The sequence below is a fragment of the Gymnoscopelus microlampas genome (assembly GCF_963454915.1).
Source record: "Gymnoscopelus microlampas genome assembly, chromosome: 2".
In the NCBI taxonomy this organism is placed as follows: Eukaryota; Metazoa; Chordata; class Actinopteri; order Myctophiformes; family Myctophidae; genus Gymnoscopelus; species Gymnoscopelus microlampas.
Window position 1 is genome coordinate 18,191,768 of NC_139939.1, and position 26,351 is coordinate 18,218,118.

General features: G+C 43.8%; 1 protein-coding gene across 1 annotated transcript in view; it reads left to right on the top strand.

Annotated features, from left to right (window-relative positions):
• Positions 1–26,351, top strand: part of LOC311061952 (adenylate cyclase 9) — a 45,736-nt gene that overhangs the window by 13,329 nt on the left and 6,056 nt on the right. Inside the window, exons 3-11 of the mRNA XM_084080676.1 lie at positions 12,195–12,394; positions 13,227–13,334; positions 13,697–13,971; positions 16,230–16,332; positions 17,870–18,087; positions 18,831–18,990; positions 23,952–24,100; positions 24,608–24,637; positions 26,009–26,297. Coding sequence (XP_083936802.1) covers positions 12,195–12,394; positions 13,227–13,334; positions 13,697–13,971; positions 16,230–16,332; positions 17,870–18,087; positions 18,831–18,990; positions 23,952–24,100; positions 24,608–24,637; positions 26,009–26,297 — 1,532 coding nt within the window. The remainder of the gene's footprint in view (positions 1–12,194; positions 12,395–13,226; positions 13,335–13,696; positions 13,972–16,229; positions 16,333–17,869; positions 18,088–18,830; positions 18,991–23,951; positions 24,101–24,607; positions 24,638–26,008; positions 26,298–26,351) is intronic.

The window sequence follows — 26,351 nt, forward strand, 5'->3', positions numbered from 1 at the left end:
TGCCCTTATGTGTTGGGGTGGTGTGTGTGTGTGTGTGTGTGTGTGTGTGTGTGTGTGTGTGTGTGTGTGTGTGTGTGTGTGTGTGTGTGTGTGTGTGTGTGTGCGCGCGCGTGTGCGTGCGTGCGTGTCATGCAGTTGGAGTGTGTCATATACCACTGTCAACCTGCCACCTCCCCCGTAGGATTTAAAGGGATCAAGTTTTAATAAACATGGAGATGAAACAGACAGACAAATGAGAAGGAAGGAGAGGAGGTTGGAGGAAGGGAGCGAGGAGGAGGAGAAGGAGGAGGGCATGCAGATCTCAGAGAGCCTCATCCCCGGCCGTTCTGTCAGCAGCGTGTCCTAATATGGAGGCATCTACTACCACACTGAGCCATGTTCTCAAGACCCGCCGAAGACCAGGGGGGGGGGGGGGGAGGAGAGAGAGAGAGAGAGAGAGAGAGAGAGAGAGAGAGAGAGAGAGAGAGAGAGAGAGAGAGAGAGAGAGAGAGAGAGAGAGAGAGAGAGAGAGAGAGAGAGAGAGAGAGAGAGAGAGAGAGAGAGAGAGAGAGAGGAGGTGGGGGGTATGAGAGAGAGAGCGATAGAGAGAGAGAGAGGGGTGGGGGTATGAGAGAGAGAGAGAGAGAGAGCGCTCTTAATGGAGAGCGACTGAGAGAGCCTGCAAAAGTTGACGATGGGGGGGCAAATGAAAAGGAAAGGCCAAACAGCACGGTGCGATAACGTAACGTAGAGCATGAAAAGAGACATCATCACTGCTGGGAAGTGAAAGTTGTGAAGAGGGAGGGAGGGAATGCCGGCCTGTTTTCAGCAGCCCAAGTTGTTTACTTACGTTCGACTGTTCGGAACACAGATGAAAGAGAAGAGAAGGAGAAAGGGTCTGTGAAAAAAGAGATTGAAATGCACAAAGATTGGAAACGAGTCGACATAACCTGCCTCTCTCTGCTTTGGTTGGGGGCTGACTGAAGGCCATTTTCATGCATAACTACATCCTGAGTGTTAATCTAACTCTGAGAGCTTACAAATGTGTGCTCTCAGCATACATTTCATCACTCGCCCAATCATGGTTACATTTCTACCATCTCAGAGATACACATGGATAAATTAACACAGGATTTTGCTGCAAGTGCCTATGTATTTCTCTCTCTCTCTCTCTCTCTGTCTCTCTCTCTCTCTCACATTCACACACATTTTCCTGTGTGTGTGTCGAGCCAGAGGGTAGCCGGTGACCCCTGGGTTGCTGGGAATGGTTTTGATCATGTGGTTGGAAGCCGCCCTGAGGTCAAAGGTCACGTGACAGGAAGTGCAGAGTCCGGACTGAGACTTGTCTTTTGGGGATAGTGGAAAATGTCATGCTCCTTCGTCCACAGGCACACTGGCAACGTTTTAGAGAGCAGTCTGAGCTGTGTGTGTGTGTGTGTCCGTGTGTCCAATGGCTGAAAGAGGAAGAGAGGAGTCAGTTTCCTGTGGGTGTGGGTGTTCATAGGTGTGTCTCTGTGTGTGTGTGTGTGTGTGTGTGTGTGTGTGTGTGTGTGTGTGTGTGTGTGTGTGTGTGTGTGTGTGTGTGTGTGTGTTTGTTCGCGTGAGAATGTGTAACCGAGCCAGAAGCCTGTGTGTGTGTGAGTACGGTACTATGGTGTGCGTAATTAGAGAGGGCGCAGAGAGTAGTTTCCTCTGTCTGTGTATGTGTTTGGGTGTGCATGCGTGCGTGTGTGCGCACAGGTATGCATTCATTCACATGTATAAGTATTTGTGTGTGCACATCAGCATCTGTGTTGGTGAGTGAGTTAGTTTCGTGTGTGTGTGTGTGTGTGTGTGTGTGTGTGTGTGTGTGTGTGTGTGTGTGTGTGTGTGTGTGTGTGTGTGTGTGTGTGTGTGTGTGTGTGTGTGTGTGTGTGTGTGTGTGTGTGTGTGTGTGTGTGTGTGTGTGTGTGTGTGTATGTGTGTTTGCGTGCGTGCGTGCGTGTTTGCATGTGTGTGTGGATTAGAAGCGGGCGTGGTGTGTGCTGTCTTCGGGTGTATATGTGGAATGTGGAGGCTCGGCTAATGTCCGCCAGCCAGACACCTCCTCCTTAGCTCAGTGTCCACCCCCTCCCATCCATCCATCCATCCATCCACCCATCCACCCATCCACTCATTCAGTCAGTCAGTCAGTCAGTAAGTAATGCATAGTTGTGGTGTGTGTGTGTGTGTGTGTGTGTGTGTGTGTGTGTGTGTGTGTGTGTGTGTGTGTGTGTGTGTGACTGTGTGTGTGTGTGTGTGTGTGTGTGTGTGTGTGTGTGTGTGTGTGTGTGTGTGTGTGTGTGTGTGTGTGTGTGTGTGTGTGTGTGTGTGTGTTTGGGTAAGAGGTGGGGGTGCTTCAGAATCAGATGAGTCATACTACAGTACAAGTCTCAGTCTGTGTAGTCTGTGTAGTATAATAGTTTACTTTCACACTATCTTCAATCTGAAACATTCTGTGTGTGTGTGTGTGTGTGTGTGTGTGTGTGTGTGTGTGTGTGTGTGTGTGTGTGTGTGTGTGTGTGTGTGTGTGTGTGTGTGTGTGTGTGTGTGTGTGTGTGTGTGTTTGTTTGATGAGGTCATTATTAGGACATTTCTCTCCAAAGGACTTGTGGAACAACCCAGATGGGGTCTATTTCCTGGAAATGGTGCATTGTGGGTGGTGGTGCCCCTCTGGGACATGTGCATTTGCATGTTTGTTTGTGTGCATGTGAGTGCACGTGCCTGCGTGTATGTATGTGTCTACATGCATATAAGATGAATATGATTTTCCTCCCCTGCTGTATTACTGTGTGTCCCTTTTGATACTAACACAGGCCAGATGCCACTGGTTTGTCTACACAGTCAAATCCAGAGCTTTAATTTAACTCGGAGACTGTACAAAATGTAACCATAAGGACCATTTTGCTTACATTTTGTACTGTCTCAGAGTTACAAATGGTCATCTATGTGGAGAATGGCAGTTGAGTCTTTTACAGTAAGGAGAGCTTACCATTGTCGGGCTGGGGGAGACATTTGGGAGAATGTACATTATGTACATCTTTACATGTCAGTGTAAAGATGTATACAGTTGAAATTCTCTGGGTTTTTGATTCTTCTTCAGTCTTCAGGCTTGTCGCTTGGTCTTTCTCTAAATTCTAAAAGACTAAACGCCTCACCTTATCTCCATGTGGAGAGTTTATTGCTTGTCTCTTTCCCAAATAAATCACAATACATCACAAATGTAACCATTTATTGCAACACATGGAATACAGTTATTCTTGTCGTTGACGGTTCGGCTCTTCACATTCACTCTCCCATTGGAATGAATAGACTCCAACCTACGTCCTAGCCTGGTAAACCCTCCCTCCGGAAATCTCATTTCCATTTGATTTCAGAAAGGAGTCTGGTCTGAAACGCCTTTCTCCAATAATCGCTCTGCTCACCGAGCCGACGAGCCTATCAGCGTCGTCGCTCATTGTTCTGTGATTGACAGCGACAGTTGGCCAATCAGGTGGCGAGTTCGAGTGAGCCCGAATGAACCCGAGTGCAGCCTGAGAGCCGCCGACAAAAGACGAACGGCAGCCATTGTTGTTTGTGCGAGTGCCTTCACTTCTTACTTTCAGTTTTATAACGCTTTCAAACTTCTTTTTTGAGGCACGGAATTTACTTATAAGATATCGTTTGGATAGAATTTAGTTGTTTAACTTCATATATGTGGTCAATTAATCATGACAGAGCCTATTTAAAAATATAAATTTAGAGAACCGGCAGGGCGGGGAGTGACACGCATGTATCCCATAAGGCAACCTATTTTCGGCATGGCCGTCCCAAAAGTCCCGTTGCGTCACATAGTCTGGAGCTCGTCAAAATGAACTGCTCATTGGCTGAAGGGGAAAAAACGATCATTGGTTGAAGGGGTTGTCAGTCAACGGTATTACTCCCGCCCAACTCCAGCCCACAGCGATTATTGCAGAAAGGCGTTTCAGACCAGACTCCTTTCTGAAATCAAATGGAAATGAGATTTCCGGAGGGAGGGTTTACCAGGCTACCTACGTCCGGTCTCCTAAAGAGACGGCCACCTACGCCACGCAGATATGGGAAGTAAACCGGAGATGGCGGGTTTTGCTTTCCTATTCGTCTTGGGCTGAGCCAATCAAATGAAGCAATGGAAAAATGAACTGGAACAGGAAATGGGCATGCCACCTTCTGAAAACGTGGGACTACTGTTATGCACAGAGCCCGTTGTAGCCGAGCAGCATGCTGAGCTAAATCAGGGAATGCTATGCAAAACCCCTCTGGGTATACAAAAGTGGGCCTAAGCAATACATGCCACACAACACTACTAGAAAGGTCCAGGCTGGGGTGCGGGAGGCAAAGCTTTGCAGCAACATTAGCCGTGTGTGTGCAGTAGCAGTATCTAATCCTAATGAATGAGGAAGCCATTTAAATGGACCGCCTTGTTGAGAGCATGAGTTGTGATTGGTATGTAGAAAAGCGTGGCTCATTGGAAACACTGATTCAATCAGCAGACTGACAACTGATTACAGCTGGGGGCATGTATGACTCCATTGTCCTGCATGAGCTAACGCGATGCTTCATTCATTCAAGTTTTCTTTAGCCATGGGGTACGTCTCTTGACATCTGCGACCAAATCAATGACAATCAATAGAGGTTGGATTTTCTTCTATGGTTGTCTCTTGACATCTGTGCCACCTATTCTTATCTTGCTGTGCACTTTTTACTAGTATTTCTTAAAAACAATGGTCATCATCCATCTTCCTAATAGGGCTGTCCTCGACTAGAGAAATCCTTAGTCCACTAATAGATATAGAAATTGTCGACTAATCAATTAGTTGATTTAATCAACAATCAATTAGTTGATTTAATAAACACATATGTAAAATTGTGTTTGCCACATACAATCAGGCACAGACCAGCACCTGCACCTGCTGAGTCTGCTTTCATCTGGTCTCTGCCTGCACGTTCTCTGTGTGATATCAATGCAACATGTCTCATACAGTATCCCTTGGATACTGTATGACGCGGGACTCATAACCCACGACTCCCGCGGGTTGGGCGGGTTCGGCTAAGCTTCAGACGCATGTATAGAGTAATGAAATTATTAGAGCAAAACATGTCTGGGAAATGTGTGTGTGTGTGCGTCCGTGCGCCCGTGCGTGCGTGCGTGCGTGTGTGTAATACACATATGCATTATGTGTATTATGATGTATTATGATGTATTATCTTGTGTCCTTGCTCACTGTAAGTCGCTCTGGATTAAGAGCGTCTGCTAAATGCCTAAACTGTAAACTGTGTATACTAGTGTAGTGTAGTGTACAGCTTTGAATTTAAGAAGTGGCTGCTCCAGGGGGGAAAAGGTTCGGAACCACACGTCATACAACCACGGTATCAGTACTCGATGTAAAGTACTGGCAAACATGCCCAGTGGCTAGTTCCCCATGTCTTGCCCCTTTGTGGGGTCTATCTTTTATATCTTCAGCAGCCAGTGATCTGTGTCATTGTCGTTTCCCTTTCCCACAGAGGTGTGTGTGTGTGTGTGTTGATGGTGCCAAGTGGCCAGGGTGTGCAGTGCGATGCCCGGCATGCCCTCACAACACTCAACACCCTGCCACCCTATAGGACAGAGCGCTCTCTCGCTCTCCCTCTCTCCTTCTCTCTTTCTTCCTCGCCCTCTCTGTCTCCCTCCCTCTCTCTCAATCTCTCTTTCTGTCTCTCTCTGTCGCTCTCTGTTCATTTCGCTCCACCCCGCCCACTCTCTCTCAACACTTTAAGCAACTTAACCACTTTCACCCTGGCGTCCCTATTTTGGGCATGTCATCATTATAAAAAATTGAAAAATGTCAAAACTTTCACAAACATCTCTCTCTCTCTCTCTCTCTATTTCTTGTGCAAAGAAGCATATAGGGCTTATGTGGTCTGTCTGTCTGTCTGTCTGTCTGTCTGTCTGTCTGTCTGTCTGTCTGTCTGTCTGTCTGTCTGCCTGACTGCCAGTCTCTCTGTCTGACATCCTCTCTACCATGTTTCCTGTTTCATCTGTCTTGTCTCATCTGTCAGTGTGAGGCTAATTCTTTTATTCGCAAGGACACAATGGCCTTTGTCTCTGCGTGCACACATGTTAGTGTGTGTGTGTGTGTGTGTGTGTGTGTGTGTGTGTGTGTGTGTGTGTGTGTGTGTGTGTGGGAGCGTGCATTTGCTTTCGCATGTGTTTTTTTTGTGTTCAAATAAGCTGCATGCCCGATCTTGAGCTTCATATCTCATTCATTACAGAGGGTCAGTTGGGGAGAGAGAAAGATAGAGAGAGAGAGAGAGTGGGACAGTGGGACAGACAGACAGAGAGAGAGAGAGAGAGAGAGAGAGAGAGAGAGTCCAGCGATTGTTTTTCTTCCTTTGACTTAATTCAGTCCACACACCACATCTCTTCTTCATTAGCATTTACTTCGTGCTGTGAGGCTTTGCATCAATATATCGTCGCTGGCGGCTGGGAACCTTGTATGCCTCAAACGGTTACTTTTCAGAAAATGTGTTCCAATAGTCTAGTGTATTTATTACTTTAGTCAAAAGCTCTTGTTAATCATTTTCATTGGTTCAATATTTATCAAAACCAAGGGACAGACTTAACCACTTACGCTTGCATAGTTGCATTTCAGTACTCTTTTTTTTTTACTTTTGTGTGACACTGTCGTATGACCAAGTTGGGCACACATTTTAAAAAAATAGAAATATGGAGATTTCTGGGTTTCTGCCCGACAGCAACGATATGAATTGCACAGTATGTGTGCTGTCATACTGATGTGCATTATGTCTGTGTGAGTGGCTGTGTCCTCAGATAAACCCTGGTCTGCTCCTGTCTATGTGAATGAATGGAGAATCAATACTGTCCATTAGGCCGCATTCAAACTATAGAGTGTCGGTGTCAATGTTACTGTCCAGGGAAGATCAATATGAACACGCGCACACACACACACACACACACACACACACACACACACACACACACACACACACACACACACACACACACACACACACACACACATACATACACATACACATACACATACACATACACACAGTCACACACGCACGCACGCACACACACACACACACACACACACACACACCAAAGCTACACAGTAGGCTTGCAGTAGATGTGACTCTGCAAATTGTCCGGTAAAGAATCACATCATTGACCCTTGAAATACACACAGGTACATGCATGAGTATACACATGCACAGAGGCAGACACCCACCCATTTCATGTACTAATAACGCTTTGTGATATACTGTATCTACTGTACAGTATATTATCAACATTTGAATTTATATGTCACAGTACGATTGGAAAAGCTGTCAGATTGAAAAAGGTGCACTCGTTTCCACCGACGGAGGCGCGTCGTCTGAAGGTGACTTGAGCCACCGAGTGAGCTTAGGCGAGCGAGTTGCCGTGCCGAGTGTTGCCAAGTCACCTTCAGCCAACTCAGCGCCGTCCGAGTTATGTCCCGATTTGGACAGAATCGTAATTCAGCGCCTCCCCCTAGTTTCGGTGCCTCCGAAACATAATTTATTTTTTTGGTGGGGGTGCCCCGCCCCGCCGCGGGGGAGCGCGGGAGGTGAACTCAAAGAAAACGAGCACTCCAGTCCTTTTTCAATCTGACTGTTTTTTCAATCATACTGTAACATATATATACCCAGTAATGTTCATTGTGCTCCACTGTGCAATTGTTTTGTTTATCAATATTTGTATAGATTTTTTCAAATGTTCTTTAACAGTACATAACACCACATTTATCCTACATAGACCCTTTCCCACCCTCCCCACCCCCTACACACTCCCACCCTATCACACAGACCTACATAAACACCATACAACACATACAGTGCCCAGGAGTATAAAAAGAAACCAAACTATTAAAAACTCCCAAAAAATACTTCTTCAATAAACAAAATACAATGATTAAGATTGATAATTTATGAAACATCAGTTTAACCGTTGATGGAGACTGTGCAATTGTTGACCTGTTTAGTGTTGATTTATATGGAGCCCTCAGTTTTTTGTGCAAATCTTCGAGTTTACTGTATCGTAGTATAGATAAAGATAAGGTAACTGTAGGTTATGTGAGGCATGCTAAACTCAGTGACCTTCAAATTGTTCTCTTTTTCCTCTGCTCTCGACATCTCTCTAAACCTCTCTCCCCGCTCAGCTTTTGCTATCTTCTCCACCTCTCTGTGTCCCTCTTCTGTCCTGGTGTGTGACACACGTCCTGAAATAAGAGAAGGATCACAAAATGCACCTCTTGTCCCACTTCAGTTGCGTTCAGTCCGCTTACATTTCGATGCGTGTCATTTGGCTTGAGTGTGTGTGTGTGTGTGTGTGTGTGTGTGTGTGTGTGCGTTTCCCTGCCTTGATGGTGGATCATCTTAGTAGCATGTGACCCAGTCTCGCACAGAGGGATTATCAGTAGTTCTACATGGAAATGGGTGTCAATTATGAACACTCTTTCTCTCTTCCTTTCTCCGTCCATCTCATGTCATCTGTCTCAAGCCTGATTTATAACGCGATGCGACACGTTGCAGAGCTTGTCAATGATCACCCATTTTCTGCATGTGGTACGCCATACGATGGATTATAAAGCCTCATATGCTATCTATCTGCTCCACAACGCCACTTATTTGACCCCCCCCCCCCCCCTCTCTCTTTCTATTTCTCTCACTCGTGGAGTGTGGACTCATGGTCATGTGTTGGTGATGTTCACCGTTGTTCCTTGTGCGATGGACCGGACTGTCCCTGTCCACTGGCCCGGTCTCCTGCACAGTACTGCACCTGAGTGTGTGTGTGTGTGTGTATGTGTGTGGTTGTGCAGGCATGTGCATTCAGACGGACGGGAGAGCAGCAGTAAGCAGTGGTGTAAAGTATTTAAGTACATTTACTCAAGTCCTGTACTTAAGTACAATTTTGAGGTATTTTTTACTTTACTGCAGTAGGCTACTTCCAATTTTCAGCGCTTTTACTTCTACTCCACTACATCTCAGAGGCAAATATTGTAGGCCTACTTTTACTCCACTACAATTATTTGAAAACTTTAGTTACTGGTTACTTAGTAGATTTGACGCCATTTTGTAGTTATCACCTAACCCAAACGGACAGCATTCGGTCGGTGGATGGTAGCATGTAGCCCCCCAGAGAGACAGATAGGGAGTCAGTGGTTGTAGAGAGAGCGACAGTTAGAGAGAGACAGGTAGAGATTGAGGCACAAAGGAGAGACAAGCAGCCATTTGGCCTCTGGAGCAGAGAGAGTGCAAGAGAGAGTTACAATCACTGGTCCTTATTTATGTGTGCGTGTGTGTGTGTGTGTGTGTGTGTGTGTGTGTGTGTGTACTCACCGTTGCGTGCGTGAGACCTAATAGTGGCCTTTGTCATCTGTCTGGCACTGGAAACGATTGCTAAGTTGGAACACACACTACTCTGTCCCTCAAGGCTCTATTCTGGGCTTGGGAACCTGAGGACAGCAACCCATGTCTTTGTGCCACGCTTTGAAGACTTGCACCGAAACACTCAGAACCTTTCAAACAGCCAAGTAATGTATTGTTTGTAGCAAGGAAGCAGATGAGTTGTGAGATTTGGAGACGTGTTAGCAATGGCTGGAATAGCGATTGTTTATAGAAATCACTCTCATAGAGTGTCATATAGTAGGTGCCCGAGCGGGACATGAAAGAGGAACAGAGAGAATTTAGAATCAAATGGAAAGAATGGCGAGAGAGAGGATGAGAGCAAGAAGAAGGAGAGAGAGGACGCTAGCGCTTACATTATTGTCGTCGTACGACAGTGTCACACGCCGGCAATAGCCGATGTACGAAGCTCACAGCGTGTTGCATTGCAGCACGTGGGATATTTTCTCTGCGTGACACAGCCATATAACAAAGCATAAATCAGGCTTTAAAGCAAACAAATGAAAAGATATAGAAAAACGTAAGGGACAATGAATGGAGTGTGTAGCAAGCAATGAATGAAATAAATGATTGTCAGTTCTGGCCACTGTCCATTCATTCATTCATTCATGAAAAATTCCAGCACATCAAGACTTGAGCTGTGACAGCATGCAAAACACAGCTAGGTTAGCTCTGCTAGCTGCTGGTGTGTGTTTGAACAATGAGGCCTGCTATCCAGGTTACAGTGTGTTTAGACAGGCTGATAGTGACTGGCCCCGGGCCATCGGTCTAATCCTATATTTGTGTATTTCCTTGTTGGCCCTGCACTTGTGTGAACAGGGCCAGAGGCTTTGGGATGTTGTGCAAACACACTATGCGCAACACCCAGGATTACCTTTCCATTATCTTTTTTTTTTGGGTCTATCGCCGCAATGGCTTGGTTGAGCGGAGCACGCAGATACAGAAAGAACGCAGTCAATGTATAGCGAGCCTATGTGACCCCTGTCGCACTCTATACATGTCCGAGTGCCTCGAAACCGTTTTTGCTTTGTATTTTTCCTTGGCCTACATACATCGACCTGTATGATTGAAATGGACATACTGTAACAGGTGAAGTCAGAGCAAAGAAGAAGACAGAATCACTGAGTTCGTCAGGGCTGTCCTGTCAGTGAGCGTATCAGATATTCTGTCCAGTCATTGTTGACTGAAATCAGTGTATTACACGATGACGTTGTACCCTGTCTACTTTTGGCGTGCGCCACAGGCGTGCAACCCAGTATAAGGCTAACCTTCAAACCTATACAGGCTATAGGCCTGTAGGTTTGAAGAGCCTGCTATCACTAAATGAGAGGCTCTGTTGGATCGACAGGGTTGACAATGATACCACTGTTTTCAACAGGGTTGGGTTGACAGTGTCAGAGTGCATCTGTTTGTATCATTTGCCTATGGTTTTAATCTTTATCGTTTTACGAGGCGGCAAAGCACTTTGTATCTATATATTTTATTAAGCAATGTCAGAAGAGGGAGGGCTGTAAATTTTATTATTCTCTCAAACACAGCAATGCGTAGCCGTTTACATAGTCTAATAGCACCACCTCAAGTGTGTTATTACTTTTATATGATAGTTTGACTATAAATCAACTATTTATCAATAAATAGAAAACAGCAGATTATAATTTTGCCATTCATAGTCCCTTTATAGTCCCTGTGAAATATAGTTCAGTCAGGATTCCATCAAACAACAGGCTAGTTAGCTTGCTTGTTACAATGACTCTTTATCTGTAGTTACATTATTAAAGTCACACTGTGTAACCTTTTCAATTAAACAAACGTTATTTTCGATATATAATGTTTTTTTTCTCTAAACACTATTTCTAGTCACGACTGTCTGTCGCCAACACTCGTCTCAAAATTACGCAGGCAATGTAGGAAAGGAAATATATTGGAAATGTTATGTATTTTAAAGTTAATACATACCGATTCTTGATTGTTTGATAGTAGAATATCGTATTGATGAATATATTTATATGTTTATTTCCAAAATTATCTTGGCGCTAGGAACCCACAGCATTTGTTTTGGAGCAGTACTGATTTTATTTTGAACTGAATTCTGGGAATCACAGACAATCAACAGACAATGCAGCTGGCCATAGATGTTGCCAAATAGACGACTAAAATATGTGTTACACATTATGACTTTAAATTGATAGTGCAGTTAGGGCGGCAGTGGCTCAGGGGTAGAGTGGCCGGGTAGAGTGAACTGGAAAGCCGCAAGGTTCCCAGTTCGATCCCGGGCTGGGGCGCTCCCCTAGAGTTAGTGTCGAAGAGTCCTTGAGCAAGACACTGAACCCCTAATTGCTCCCGATGAGCAGGTTGGTGCCTTGCATGGTTTCCTCCGCCATCGGTGTATGAATGTGTGTGTGAATGGGTTAATGGCACAATCAATGTAAAGCGCTTCGGATAGAAGCGCTATATAAATGCACCATTTACCATTTTTACCAGTTAGGTCAAATGTGATTCAATAATGTTTTGGGGTGTCAGTAATGAAGCAACCATTTCTGAATGTATTATGTACAGTGTAAACAAAGCAGTTATAGTAAAAAAGTTCATGCATTTTGTTCCTTTTTTGTCCAAATCACTCAACTGGAACATTTTATGTCTATGCTTGGTTGCTAATGATTGTGCGTAGCTTAATAATGTATATTAGTTATATGAATGTGAGAATATATGTCCCGGCATTTATTTATTTGCTTTTTGTTGTCTTTCAGGACTGAAGACTTACCTAATCTCTGGAAGGCAGGAGGAGCATGATGGCCAATGCGCATGCTCCCAGTTGGCTCTCCCAGGTGGGGAGAGTGGTGGGGGCAGCCTTACCGCCTGTCCCGGGCCCCACACCCCAGACCTCATTCCTGGGGGAGCGCAGGCCGCTGAGCCCCTGCTCCCCCACAGAACTCCAGACGGGACCGTGGTAAGTTTCAGAAAGAATGTAGTCAGCAGAGAGAGAGAGAGAGAGAGAGAGAGAGAGAGAGAGAGAGAGAGAGAGAGAGAGAGAGAGAGAGAGAGAGAGAGAGAGAGAGAGAGAGAGAGAGAGAGAGAGAGAGAGAGAGAGAGAGAGAGAGAGAGAGAGAGAGAGAGAGAAACAAACGTTAGGTGCATGGAGAAATTGGAGCATTGCCATATTGTGGATTTATGTCATATAACCATGTAATGTTAAGTTCTTTAATAATAATAATAATAATACATCAGACTTATATAGCGCTTTTCTAGTACCCAAAGTCACTCTTTGTTGAATGGAGTCCCCCCAGGGGTATATACTTGATCCCCGTATTTTTTCTTCACCAAATCTCTTGAAAATATGCTGAAAATAGCTGATCTACAAGCTCACAACGCACGTGTTGTGACATGTTGTGAGCTTCTAGATCTCCTATTTTTCCTGAATATTCGCCTATTATGACATACCCAGAATTGGCACACTAGGGTTCATCTGGTTAACCACTTTCAATGTGGCGTCCCTAACATTTTCTAAAATAAAATAGCAAAAACAGCAGATATACATGCTCACAGCGTGTTGCGATGCGGCTCGCTGTGAGGTTGTAGACATTTTGACCGACATTGTCGTACAACAAACTATAAAACAGGGCTTAACAGGTTAAACGTTCTAGAACATCCCACAATGCAACGGGCAGCCAGTATTTCAGACAGCCTTCCAAACTGACTTCATGTGTTCTTTGTCTCATGACTTTCATTTGTTAACAACCAGGGCTCTCTCTCTCTCTTTCTTTCCTTCATACTCCCTCTAGTCCTCCTGTGTGTCCTGTAGTGTGGTTTTGTCACCAGCGGGAGAGCAGAGCGATGAAGTTGCTGCACTTAATGGCTGCCAGGAGGAGCACAAGACGGGCAGTGCCAAGGTAAAACACACACCAACCTACAGTATGCACGCACAGTGTCAGCATGACTGTATTTATCACTGACTATGTAAATACTCTCTCAAGTATCTGTCATTGACCCTCTCGTTCATTCCACCCAACAAACCCTTCCTCCCTTCTCCTTCTCTCTCTCTTGTTTTTCCTCTTCTCCTTTTTGTCCTCTTCTTTGTTTTTTCACCTTTCTTCTTCTTCTTCTTTTTCTTCTTCTTCTTCTTCTTCTTCTTCTTCTTCTTCTTCTTCTTCTTCTTCTTCTTCTTCTTCTTCTTCTTCTTCTTCTTCTTCTTCTCCTCCTCCTCCTCCTCCTCCTCCTCCTCCTCCTCCTCCTCCTCCTCCTCACTCTCTAGTTTGTTCCAGGCCACAGCCCCAGGGCACTCAATGGTCTGCTCAGTCCCCCACTGGAGGATCCTGTGCGTGCCAGCCAGAGCTCCCTGTGTGACATGCTCCAGGACAAAGAGAATAAGACCAGCACGGGCACTGGGACTGGCATCAGCCTGGGCATGGCAGGGGCCACGGGGGCCACAGGCTCTGGCATGGATCACTCTGCCCTCATCCCGCTGCGTGCCAAAGACTTCCGAGAGAAGAGCGACGCCCATTTTGTGGACGTTATCAAGGAAGACAGGTGAGGTGACGTTTATCAAAATGCTGTTATTGCTGTTCGGAAATGACATCACGGCCTGTCTGTTATACTGATTGATTGATGACTAGGTGGCTGTTTTGACGGCCTACGATGAACCCAACTATTCTTTCCATGTGCCAATTCACATTGACATACCAGCATTATTTACATAACTGATCATTGTCGCTATTGTTTCAATACTGTGCATGTGTCAACAGAAAATGTTATAGACACCAGAAAGGAAAAGTAGAGGAACAGGCTCCGGTATTTGCCATGTCATCACAGCAGAAGTGTGTGTGTGTGTGTGTGTGTGTGTGTGTGTGTGTGTGTGTGTGTGTAGGCTATAATTTATTATGAACATGACCACATATTCTTCGGCAGTTAATCCTCTGGAGAATTCTGAACAAGTTCAATGGCTTTCCTTTATGTCTACAACTTGCACTGTATTAAAACCAAAGAAAAGAAAATACAAACCAAACCAAACACTGTTATATTGTTAGGAAATTTAAATAGACACTACTGTACAGTAGTGTTTGGAACTATTGGTTGTCCGATAGCAAGCATTACTTCCGCATTTTTCGAAATCAACTGTAAGTTGGTTTTGACTATAAATGATTCAATAATGAATATTATATGAGTATGCTCTGTTTACGGAACAGAACGGAAGTCTATAGTAGTGTCTTAACTCTTTCTCCCGATACCTCTTGTCTGTGGTAGTTCTCGATGGCCCACTCTCTGTGTTTTTTCAATTTTCTTACTGAGACCTATCGGTCTATAGTTGGTCCGCTGAGAAAGGTTAAGCAAGATTTCATAATAATTTTAAAAAACTAAGATTTAAATATAGTATTGTACTTTAATTTAATTCATTTACTATACGTAAAACATGTAGACTGGTATAATTATCATTCGTAAAATGGGCATGGCCTGGGCGTTCAGCCTAGCAAAATGGCGGCTCTGAGCCAAGTCCGATAACACCCCACCTGGCCCTCATTGGAAACATTTGTTAAAACTTTGGGGAATAAAAGTGTCTCTGTGTTCCTGGAAGGCCGACTGCCAGTCAGTCAGTATGAAAAGAATGTATCAGTTCTTCCTTGTCCCATGACAAACATTTCCACAGCGCTTTGTGTTGTTACGCGCATCTGTTTGGAAGTTATGCACTCTGCTTATCATGTCCCCTTCTAGAGTAAAGACCATCGGATCACCAAAATCAGTAGCACTGTTCATCCTTCGGGGAGAATCTACAAGCTCACAACGTGTCGCATACACATGTTGTGAGCTTTTAGATCGGCTATTTTAGCCGCGCGGCAATACCGTACAATGTTGTATAAATCGGGCTTAACAAATGGAATGAAATGGCCATTGAGAGAACAGCAGTGGAGAGGGAGGGGGAGCGGGCGGAGGGACTATCGCCACCTGCATAACTGTTGTGGGGGCGTGAAAATTTTGGATACCGATGGCGTATCCAAAACAGGTGAAGGTCAGTGCAGGCGATAGGCAGTTGGCTGGAGATGTCTGCCAGGATGGGAGGACATGAAAATTTGTTTGCACACTTGCACATAACTGCTAGAAACTATGTTCAGGATTGTGGTGTTCCAGCATACACAAGCGATTTATAGCAGTAATGTCAATTAACAAAAACTAAAATAAAAAAATAATTTGGTGTGTCCCCCTTTCAATTTGACTTCTGTCAAGAGGCAGGGATGTAGAATGACTGGATAAAGGATTATTTTCAAGCATTGACATAGGTGACACTTTGCAAAAGGCTACTTGCAACATCCATTAAAAACATCAATACTTTGTACACCAAGTCTGTATATCAGGGTTTCCCTTGCTAAATACATACAATAATAATATATCATTATGAATGAACCACTTCAGTGCAGTCACACCAAACTTTGATTCTGCCAATTCGGGCAGAATCAAATTAGCAGAAATCCACGAATGGCAACAAACCGCTCCGTTCCCATTGAAAAGCATTGGCAGAATCCGACGCATAGAAAGAATCAAAGTTCGGTCTGACTGCACCCTCAGGCCCTTTTTAAAATAGCTGACATAGCTGACAAGCTGACAGCGGTTTGCTATACAAAGCATTGCCATCTTTTAGATCTACTATTTTAGCTTTTTTTTCCTCCCAGAAAATGCCATTATTTCATTTTTTACATTTTGTGATATTTACTCGTGACCCATAGAAATGGGTCTCAACCTTGTATTTGGTAACACAGCTATATATGATCCTAAGTATTTGTGTCTTTGATTCCTAGCCTGATGAAAGACTACTTCTTCAAGCCTCCCATCAATAAGATCAGCCTCAACTTCCTAGAGAGGCCCCTGGAGACTGCCTACCGCACCAGCTACCAGGAGGAGGTACACACACATGCACATGAACATTTGTACTGCACTTTTTATTCACAGGGAATCTCAGAGTGCTACATAGTTAAAACATATAGCATAATCAATCATAGAAGGTTAAAAACAGGGCTTAAAATGTCAAGCACAAAGGGATATTGCTGACAATTTAACACAAAAAGGCCTTAAAAGGGTTTTTAGGACATTCCGAGTAAAAGTACAAAATGTATTGGCATGAAATATACTTACAGTACTCATTATTAGTTAAAGAGAAGTTCCTCAAAATTGTAAAGTACTTAAATGGACTTTGTAACTTTCTACCCCTGCACGCACGCACAAATCTTTTATGTGGAGAATCCCTATGACAGAGGATGGTAATGGACACATTGAGTGGATGATAGGGGGATTTCCCCTCCTTAATTAAAGCATATTGGTTTGTGCTAGTGGTTTGTGTGTGAGTGTGTAGAAAAGAATGTGTGCTCACATATGCAATACACATTCATATCTGTGTACACATAACACACTTACACACACACAGGCATTGGTAATCCAGTTTTATTTGGGCTGCATTGAACTTACTATGTTACTGCCCCCTGCTGTTATAATAGTGTAATTACATGGGTAAACTGCACACATCTTTCTCTCACATTCAAACTCTCATTTAATTTAAAAAACATAATCTTCACCTTATCCCTAAACGTACTCTTAACAGAAACATTATGCTTTGCCATAACTTTCAACATAGAACCTCATTTTGTTCTCTCAATATTTTCAATTATTTCCCCCCAGAAATCGTCCCTATAGACCAATTAATTGTTTACTAACATTGAGACTGGATGCGCAGGTGATTGTTTCACGCAATCAATTTTCAACCTGTTGTTTCGGGGTGCGCTAGTTTCAGCACACCCCAACCCCCTCTTGTGTGTTGGCTAGTGTGGCACGTCCTGGCGAGACCTGATAGAATGGGTTTCATTTAGCGCATACTGGTTGCACGCATACTGGTTCTTATCAGTGTGACGTCGTCTGTTAAGGGGTCTATATTTTTTGCACACGTTTGAGCTCACAATACCACACAGGAAGCATACTCTGTCATTGTATATACTGATAGGACCCTCCTGCCCTCTCTCCCACCCCTTTCTGCCTCCTCCTCTTCCACCGCTCTTTCCCTCTTTTTTCAGTTTTTTGTTCATATCATTCTTTTCTTTTTTCTTCTTTTTGTTCCGCTATTCCTTCTCTTTCTTTTTCTGTTTTCTTTCTCTTCTTACATGCAATGATTACCAAAAAAAGATGGTGATTGTTTGTGTGTTCATTCATCTGTATTATAGCAGAAATACAAGCTCATGAGCTTGTAGATCTGCTATTTTTGAAAAATCCCTGGCACAAAATATTTTTTAGATGGGGGGGGTCCGGAGCCAAATACATACAGTATCATTTTGGGGGTCCTTGACATGAAATCGTTTGAGAACCGCTGTTCTAACAGACAAAGGAGCTACCATATGGACTACTAAAATCATTATAGATGTTACACATTATCATCCCTGCATCTTCTGCCCAGGTGACGAGGCAGGTGCCACTGCAGACGTTTGCCAGCACTACCTTCAGCTCCTTCCTGGACGTTCTTCTCAGCTGTTTCGTCTTCTTGGCGCTGACCCTTGCCTGCTTCCTGCCTGCCCTGGTCAGCCCAGCCACCACGGTCCCCCCGGCCCCTACCGCCCTGGCTCTGGCCCCCCTGGCTGGCCTGCTGGAACTGGCCTCTCTAGTGCTGTCCATACGGTGAGGAGACTAACGCGCAGAACCCACCCAAGCATAAGTACATGGATGCTGCTTCACTGCTTCATCTGGTTGGATCAGGTGTAAGGGAATGATACAGTAAAGAAACTATAACTCAGTGTGAATTTAACTCTTAGAGTGCACAAATGTAACCAAATGGACCTACAGTTGTTTTTTTTACCGTGGATTTGACTATGTATGAAGTTATTTTACATTGCATGTGTCTGTGGTTGAGAGAGATAGTAATACAGCATATGTGTGTGACTTCTGCTCATGAGTGCAAACATATCTAAATATGGGTTGTGTATTGTATATTATGTGTGTGTGTGAAGTGAATATGTGTCAGGACAATACATCTTGATTGTGGAGAGTCAGGGGGACCTGCAGCTGCTTTCTTGGTCCTGTATGTTTACCCATTAAAACTGGGAAAGGATTTAATGGGTAATAGGTTTTTGTGTTGGCTATTAAAAAATAGCAGATATACAAGCTCACAGCGCGTCACTTCGCACCACGTGGCAAGCTTGTACAACTATTTTGAAAAATTGTGTGAGAACTACTGATTTAGAAGGCATTTGTAGAATCGGCCTCAGGTCTTAATGGGTTAAGAGTGGGGCAGAAAATTAAATGCTTGAGCTTAATGGTCCAGGACAGGTTTGAGTTAATCCATGTTTTAGCTGCTGAAAACCTTTCTTCTGCAAGGCAAGGCTTCACTCTTCTCTTCTCTTCTCTCCTCTCCTCTCTTACAGTATGGTGTTCTATCTGGATGAGGTGATGAGCTGCACCGATTCGCTGCTCAGGGTGGTCTCTGGTTGGATCCCTCGTCATGTGATCGGGGCCGTGCTGGTTTCCCTCCCTGCTGTCTCTGTGTTCTCCCACTTTACCTGCGGCCTCCACCTGCCCCTCCAGGTAAAAGGGCTGTGTGTGTGTGTGTGTGTGTGTGTGTGTGTGTGTGTGTGTGTGTGTGTGTGTGTGTGTGTGTGTGTGTGTGTGTGTGTGTGTGTGTGTGTGTGTGTGTGTGTGTGTGTGTGTGTGCGACATAAACTCACACACACTTCTCAGAATGGTTTCCTGGTTATTGATCATAAATGAAGCAACAACAAAGAATAAGCAGGCAGCAGGTCTTGTAGGGCAATATGCCTATACCACTTTCACCCTGGTGTTCCTATTTTGGGCATGTCATTATAGGTGAAAATTTCACAAATTTCAGTTTTGTGGGACACTTTTTGATTTGATCAAGCGAGTCGAAATTCATCAAATTTGTGACTCAAGTCCAAGCCGAGTCTCAAGTCCAAGTCTCAAGTCCACACCTCTGCTTCTTGTACCATGACACATATCACTGCTGCTGCGCTGCCACTACTATGAAGGCAATTTTGTTGTCATGCTTTGAGGGTCTAGCCTGTTATCCACAAACCACAGGCAGCAGAAAGACACATGGTGGGATGAACTCTGGGCTCATGGACATCTGAAACGAGTGATCCTTTGAGACCAGCAGACTCACATTACGTAGCATTAGCAGTGATAGGAACTGGAGCAGAACAACAACAATGGCCGGGTTTCCCAAAGAGCTCGTGCGTAGAGCATCGTCGCAGGTCCGACGACGGGTCTAACGTGTGACGTCACATGCTTCGCAGTACCATAGCAGGCACGTAGATTTCAGGTCATGCGTGGCCGTACGCAGCTTGCGCAAGCGTCTCCTACACAGCTGGGACTCGGCCAAACCTACGCTCTACCCTCATTAGTAGCAGGTGGTTGTGCCCCTGCGTGCCATCTAAACTGGCTGCGTGTGTGGTAAAAGTACATTCGTGAGACAGAATGCGCGCAGCATACTCCCCGCCCACAGTAGGAGGGGAGTACTGTCCTACGAAGCATCTTGTAACGAGCGCCCTGGGCCGCCTGTAACACCCATCGTTCTATGAAATCTATGAAAAGACCGACACACACACACACACACACACACACACACACACACACACATACACACACACACACACACACACACACACGTGTGTATGTATATATATATATATATATATATATATATATATATATATATATATTACGGCCGGGCCGGTGCGTAAAAGGGCGAGCGGCTGCAGTGCTTCGTCCTCTATGCATGAACCCGAAGTTTACAAATCGTACTCTCACGGATGATCCGATCATCTAATAAAAATATTAAGCACATGCCAAGTTAACTAAAGGTATATAAATGATGCTGAGCTAAATATGTTTCCTTAATTTCGAAGTTTTATAGTTAAACGTTATGATGAAAGTGCAGTTCCTCTCACAAAGTGACAGCTGTTGCGCTCGGCGAGCGCAACAGCTCGCCATGTTTATGAATGGTTAAAACATCTTTTGAAAATAGCAGATCTACAAGCTTGTGACACGTTGTGAGCTTGTAGATCTGCTATTTTCAAAAGATGTTTTAACCATTCATAAACATGGCGAGCTGTTGCGCTCGCCGAGCGCAACAGCTGTCACTTTGTGAGAGGAACTGCACTTTCATCATAACGTTTAACTATAAAACTTCGAAATTAAGGAAACATATTTAGCTCAGCATCATTTATATACCTTTAGTTAACTTGGCATGTGCTTAATATTTTTATTAGATGATCGGATTATCCGTGAGAGTACGATTTGTAAACTTCGGGTTCATGCATAGAGGACGAAGCACTGCAGCCGCTCGCCCTACCCAAAATAACAGATCTGCAAGCTATCAACACGGCATGTCGCAGTGTGTTTGTTGTATATATGTCTGTTTTTTTGGGGAGGCGTCGCCCGTTACGCGTTAAGCTGTCAATCATGCAGGGGGACGCCCCCTCTATCCTCTGAATTTTTTTGAACGGCGAACAATGGCCGCAGTGTTTATTTAAGATCATTGAAATGTCACCTTAAAAAATGCATTTTAATACATTACAGAATGTACCTATAAAAATGTAAGTGTCCAATTCATATAAAGGTAAGTTAGATAAAGGTGCGACTTTATCTTAGTATTTTTGCAAAATCCTGTATATATAGATATATGTATGCAAAGGGTGTTTAAACTATAGTAGGATAGCACTACGTAGTTGACGTAGGCTTTACGTAGGCTACGTCCAGGATCTCTTCACGTGCATGCTGTCTCACGAATGTAGTTTTAGCACAGACAAAACGGAACCTACGAAGATGGTGTCTACTGAAGCCAATTTAGATGAGACGTTGGGCACACACAGCTGCTACTAACGAAGATAGTGCGCAGCGGGGTTGCTACTGCGCAGATGCGTGGAGGCACCTACGCAGCTTCTAGGCTACGCAGGAGCTCAAATTCGTTTGGGAAACGCGGCCAATGGAGCTTCACCTACAGATCTTGGCTCCAAAAAAGTTTTCCTCTCTCTGAATCCTGTACTTGAAAAGATTGAGAGCAGCCTTTGCGTGCCGTGATTTATTCATGCTGAAACAAGGTTATATTTCACGTTATGTGCTAAGTTTGATTATTCCCTTCCAGCCTCTGGCTTATGGCTCCTTGTAAGATGTGTGGTGTTATCTACACCCCCATTCCCTATCAATTTCTTTCACCCCTCTTCTTCTCCTTCTCTCTCTATTCTCCTCTCTCTCTTCATTCCGTAAGGGCTTCCAGATCAAAGCTATGGTCCCATAACAGAGAGAGAGAGAGGGGGGGGGGGGTGCACGTAGAATAGTGAAGGTGAGAGCAGTTTTTCTATCAATGTGATCGTTATCATCTTTGAGAGGGCCCACAACTCAAACGTGCATGTTTGATGTATTTTCTCCCATGAGAACACCAAAATAATTGGATGTGAATCTGTATGGTTTTTGAAGACCCACAACAGCATACTGTGGCTGTTAGTTGGCTGAGGAGAGACTTCCCAGCATGCTTTTGGGCATATCTGTCCCTGCCCCTGTCCTTGTTCTATTGTCGTGATATTATTTTCCATGGGGAATGCGTTGTGGGCATTTGAGTGTTATCTGACTGGGTGTAATGTATTTAGTTAACGTTCATTTAGCTATTTACTTTATGTGTGTTAATTTTGGGGAAACAAACAACGTGAGTAGTGGCAGAGAAACCCCTCCTCCCCTCCTCTGCATACATCAGGAGTTGAGTTGCTTGGAGTAGTGTTGTGTAGTGTTGCAAATAAAGGAGATTTCTATAACCAGAAGTTGCCGTGCCTGATTGAACCCACAGTTTATCACAATTCAGAAATAGTTTCCAAATGAGGAATTTAGAGGAGGTCTATTTATGTATTTATTAATTTAGGTATTCATTTATTTATTAATCAAGACACTATTAGCATTCTGTAGTTACAGTTCCCTACTCAGAAATATAATATTCACTTACTCACAAATTTCAGCAGGTACAGTAGGTGGGGCTTCAGGGTGGGCAGGGGTAAGGTTTTCCCATCACCATGGAGACTGGATGAAATCCTCCAAGGTACCCCCGACTTGGCTGGGTTTTCCAATGAACACACAACTGGCCATGTTTCACATGGTGGGAAGCTGACAGGGTAGAGTGATCTCTGTCACTGTACTAGTGACTCCTACAGGTTGGTCAGCAGAGAGCAGAACTGGGAAGGGTAGTGTGTTCCTCTGCACACGTTACTTCCTCCGAGTGAAACGCCTCACTGTCAGGTGAAAAGAAGCGGCTGGTGTATCGGAGGAGACATGTGGTTGTCTACACCCTCCCCAGACCATGGAAAAAAGTTTATGAAAAAGAATCAGCAGGTGGAATACCCATCTCACACAAACATTCATTCCCATCTTCATTGGCTGCCAGTAACAGTCAGTACCTAATTAATTACAAAGCCTTTTTTAATAATAATAATAACATAGGAACCATGAATTGGCCATGCCATACCACACAATACATCAGACTTAACTCACTCCATAATTGTATGTTGAAAAAGAATAATTGCCTGCTCACAGGATGTCCCATGCCATTATTCAAATTAAAATATAATCACAAAATAAACCTCCTGTTCCAACCACTTGTGACTGGCTTCCTGCCAATACCAGGGAATCAGACACAGTCTTACTATATAATCCCAGATTCTAGATTCATTTGAATTTAAAGGAGGGTAGAGTTAAGCTAGAGGGTGAGTTAAGCTGGTACCTTGCAATGGAAAAGTGCCTGCTCTTATTGTTTACTGTAATCCTGGGGACCTACACCAGTGTTGCACTAAACCAGTGTTTCCCAAACAGGGGTCCTTACCCATTTTGGGTCTTGGACCCAAAATGTACAGTATTTTAACCTCTGCAACAACAAAAAAACAAAGAAGAAAATGAAAAAATATATACAATATATAAAAAGGTGACTTTTAACTACTTTTATTGTACTATACTTTTATTTTAATAGTGAAAGTAGCATACTTATAAGCTCATATGTGTTGCAACACTTTGTGAGCTTGTAGATCAGGCATGCAAAAGTGTCACTTCTCAGCTACAGTTACCTTTTTGAACCCAAATAGGGCAATTGTGTGACACCTGACCCGAAAGAAAACAACATGTTGTCACCTTTTTCACCTCGGGGCTGTTTGCATGCCTGAGATTGGCAATTTTTTAAATAGGCATTAAGTGGTACTTAATGCATACTTTTTATACGTTTAGTGCCTAGTAGGACCCCACATTTCTCTTTTGAGTCTCGAGCGGAAAGGTTTGGGAACTCCGGACTGAAACCTCTCTTATGGCCTTTATGGCAAACATATTAGGGGCTAACTTTGGTGTGCTCAGTTTAATAGTAGTAGTTGTGGTGTCCTTTCTTGCTCAGTAAATCTTTTTTATTTATTTTTTATGATCAACACTTTATTTGGGCAAGTAAAAGAAAATTATAAAGAATAAAAAAAAAACATACATAATAATATTTTTACTTATTTTTTCAGGTGACCATGTTTCTGTGCTGCGCCACCATCCTGGCAATCGTCCATTATTGTAACTTTTGTCAGCTGAGTTTCTGGATGCGCTCTGTCCTGGCCACTGCTACAGGTGCCATCCTGCTATTGCTGCTCTACTGCCCCCTCCACAGGAACAGGTTTGAAACTACACCATTAACACGCACACGCACACGCACACACACGCGCACACACACACACACACACACACACACACACACACACACACACACACACACACACACACACACACACACACACACACACACACACACACACAGGCATGCATTTTAAACACTCAAGGACTTTTTAACCACTTAAACCCTAAATACTTTGTGGACTGGTGATCCCCGGGGATCTATACTAGATCCACTAATATTTCACCCTACTACACCAAATCTCTTCACCTAATATAGCCTGCCTAGAAGCTCACAGAGCTTGTAGATCTGCTGTTTTCACCAAATGTTCGCCTCCAGAATAGGGATCCTATTAGTGTTCATGTGGTTAATGCATTAGAGCTCTGTACATTTGCAGTCTTGTGCGGGGGGGGGGGGGGTCCTTTTGTGTCTTTGTGTGTGGGTATAACCAGGTCTGTCTGCTAATAACCAGGTCTGTCTGCTACTTCACACCACTCTCATCTCTTTCAGCTCCGGTAATGACAGCTCACCAGCGATTGGGTGAGTGTTTCTGTGGAAACGGAGAAGTTTGATAGATGAGTGACATTTGAGGGGTCAATGGGGGTTGAGGGTTTTCTATAATCATCTTTCTCGCTCTCTCGCTCTCTCGCTTTCTCTTTCACTCATGCTTTCTCTTTCGTACGTTTTCTTCCCCTCCTTTTTTCTCTCACTCTGAGAATGTTCCAGCAGTAATGGCTGCTAAATGTCACCAGCGATGGAAATGACTCACAGCCCGCTACCAAGACTAGCCTTTTTTTATTTCAATTAGAGCCACACGTTACCCTGCTACACTGCTGATGCAGAGAGATTAGCAAATGCATTCTTTCTTGACATTTTAGCCCTCATCCAATTCTGAAGATTTCAAATTGCTGGGGGGATGACGGTAAATCCATGCCTCTGCTTTTGATATTCCCCCTCTGGTGATTCATTTTTATCGGGAGGTTGGGATATGTTTGGGGATATGTTTTATCCCTGCTTCTGGTCAAACTGAGTTAAATACATGGCATGCATTTCCTTTTGGGAAATGTAGACTGTCTGATATGCTTGATTTTTGATAATATCACAATTTAACAATTGAATTTGAAAATGTATTTTTATGTATTTTTGGCCCTTTTTATGCCTTTATTGCTAGGATAGTAGGTTGACAGGAAATGGGGAGATAGATGGGGAGTGACATGCAGCAAAGGCCGTCGGGATCGGGACTCGAACCGGGAACACGTTGTCAGGCTACTTTGGAGCCTAGGTGTCCGGACTGCTATGCCAGTGGTCCGGACTAAATTTTTCAAAACAATTTCCTTTTTTTTTCTTTAAAAATTGATCTCTGCGTGTGTTATAATGTGGCATAAATAGTATAATGGTAAATGGTGCATTTATATTTATTTATCATTGATCACCTTCAACTTTACAGTGTTGCAGTTAATAGGCTCCTCATTTACTTACATTGGAAGGAGAAATAGGTGTCAAAGTCACTTTTTTAGCACTTACACATTACGAAACCTGGTTATAATTTTTTTTATATAAAATTGTCAACTTCCTGTTGATTTTACTCTTTGAATATCTTGATCCGCGGATCCAATTTGGATCTTATTCCTAATTCTAAGGAAAAACAAACAGGAACTTGAATTTTTTATAAAACAAAAAATAATTATTCAGAACCGGGTTGTTTACAAAATGTACTAAAAGTGTCACTTTGAAACTTGCCATGTAAGACAAGCTCATAGCTTGTAGTTATGAAATGTTTTGCTATTTTATCAAATTAAAACCATTTATTTTTATTTTTTATGTTTGCCTAATAACATGTCCCAAAATGGCCCAATGTTTTTTTTGTTACTCTACAACTGTCTCATTGTCTCCTCCTGTTAATGTCCTCAGAGCTAACCTCACTGCCATGGGTGATGGTTCAGTATTGACCACTCCAGAACCCAGCCACGATCCTCTGCCGCGACCTCTTGACCTCTTGGTCCCGGAGGCCATCCTGGCCTTCTTCCTGCTCCTCCTCTTGGTCTGGTTCCTCAACCGCGAGTTCGAGGTCAGCTACCGCCTCCATTACCATGGAAACGTGGAGGCTGACAAGCACCGCTACAAGATCCAGACCATGCGAGACCAGGCCGAATGGTTGCTGGGCAATATTATCCCCATCCACGTCGCTGAGCAACTCAAGGTTTTATTTTGACCCCACATAAACAGCTTAATCTCACAAGGGTTATGAAGGGTT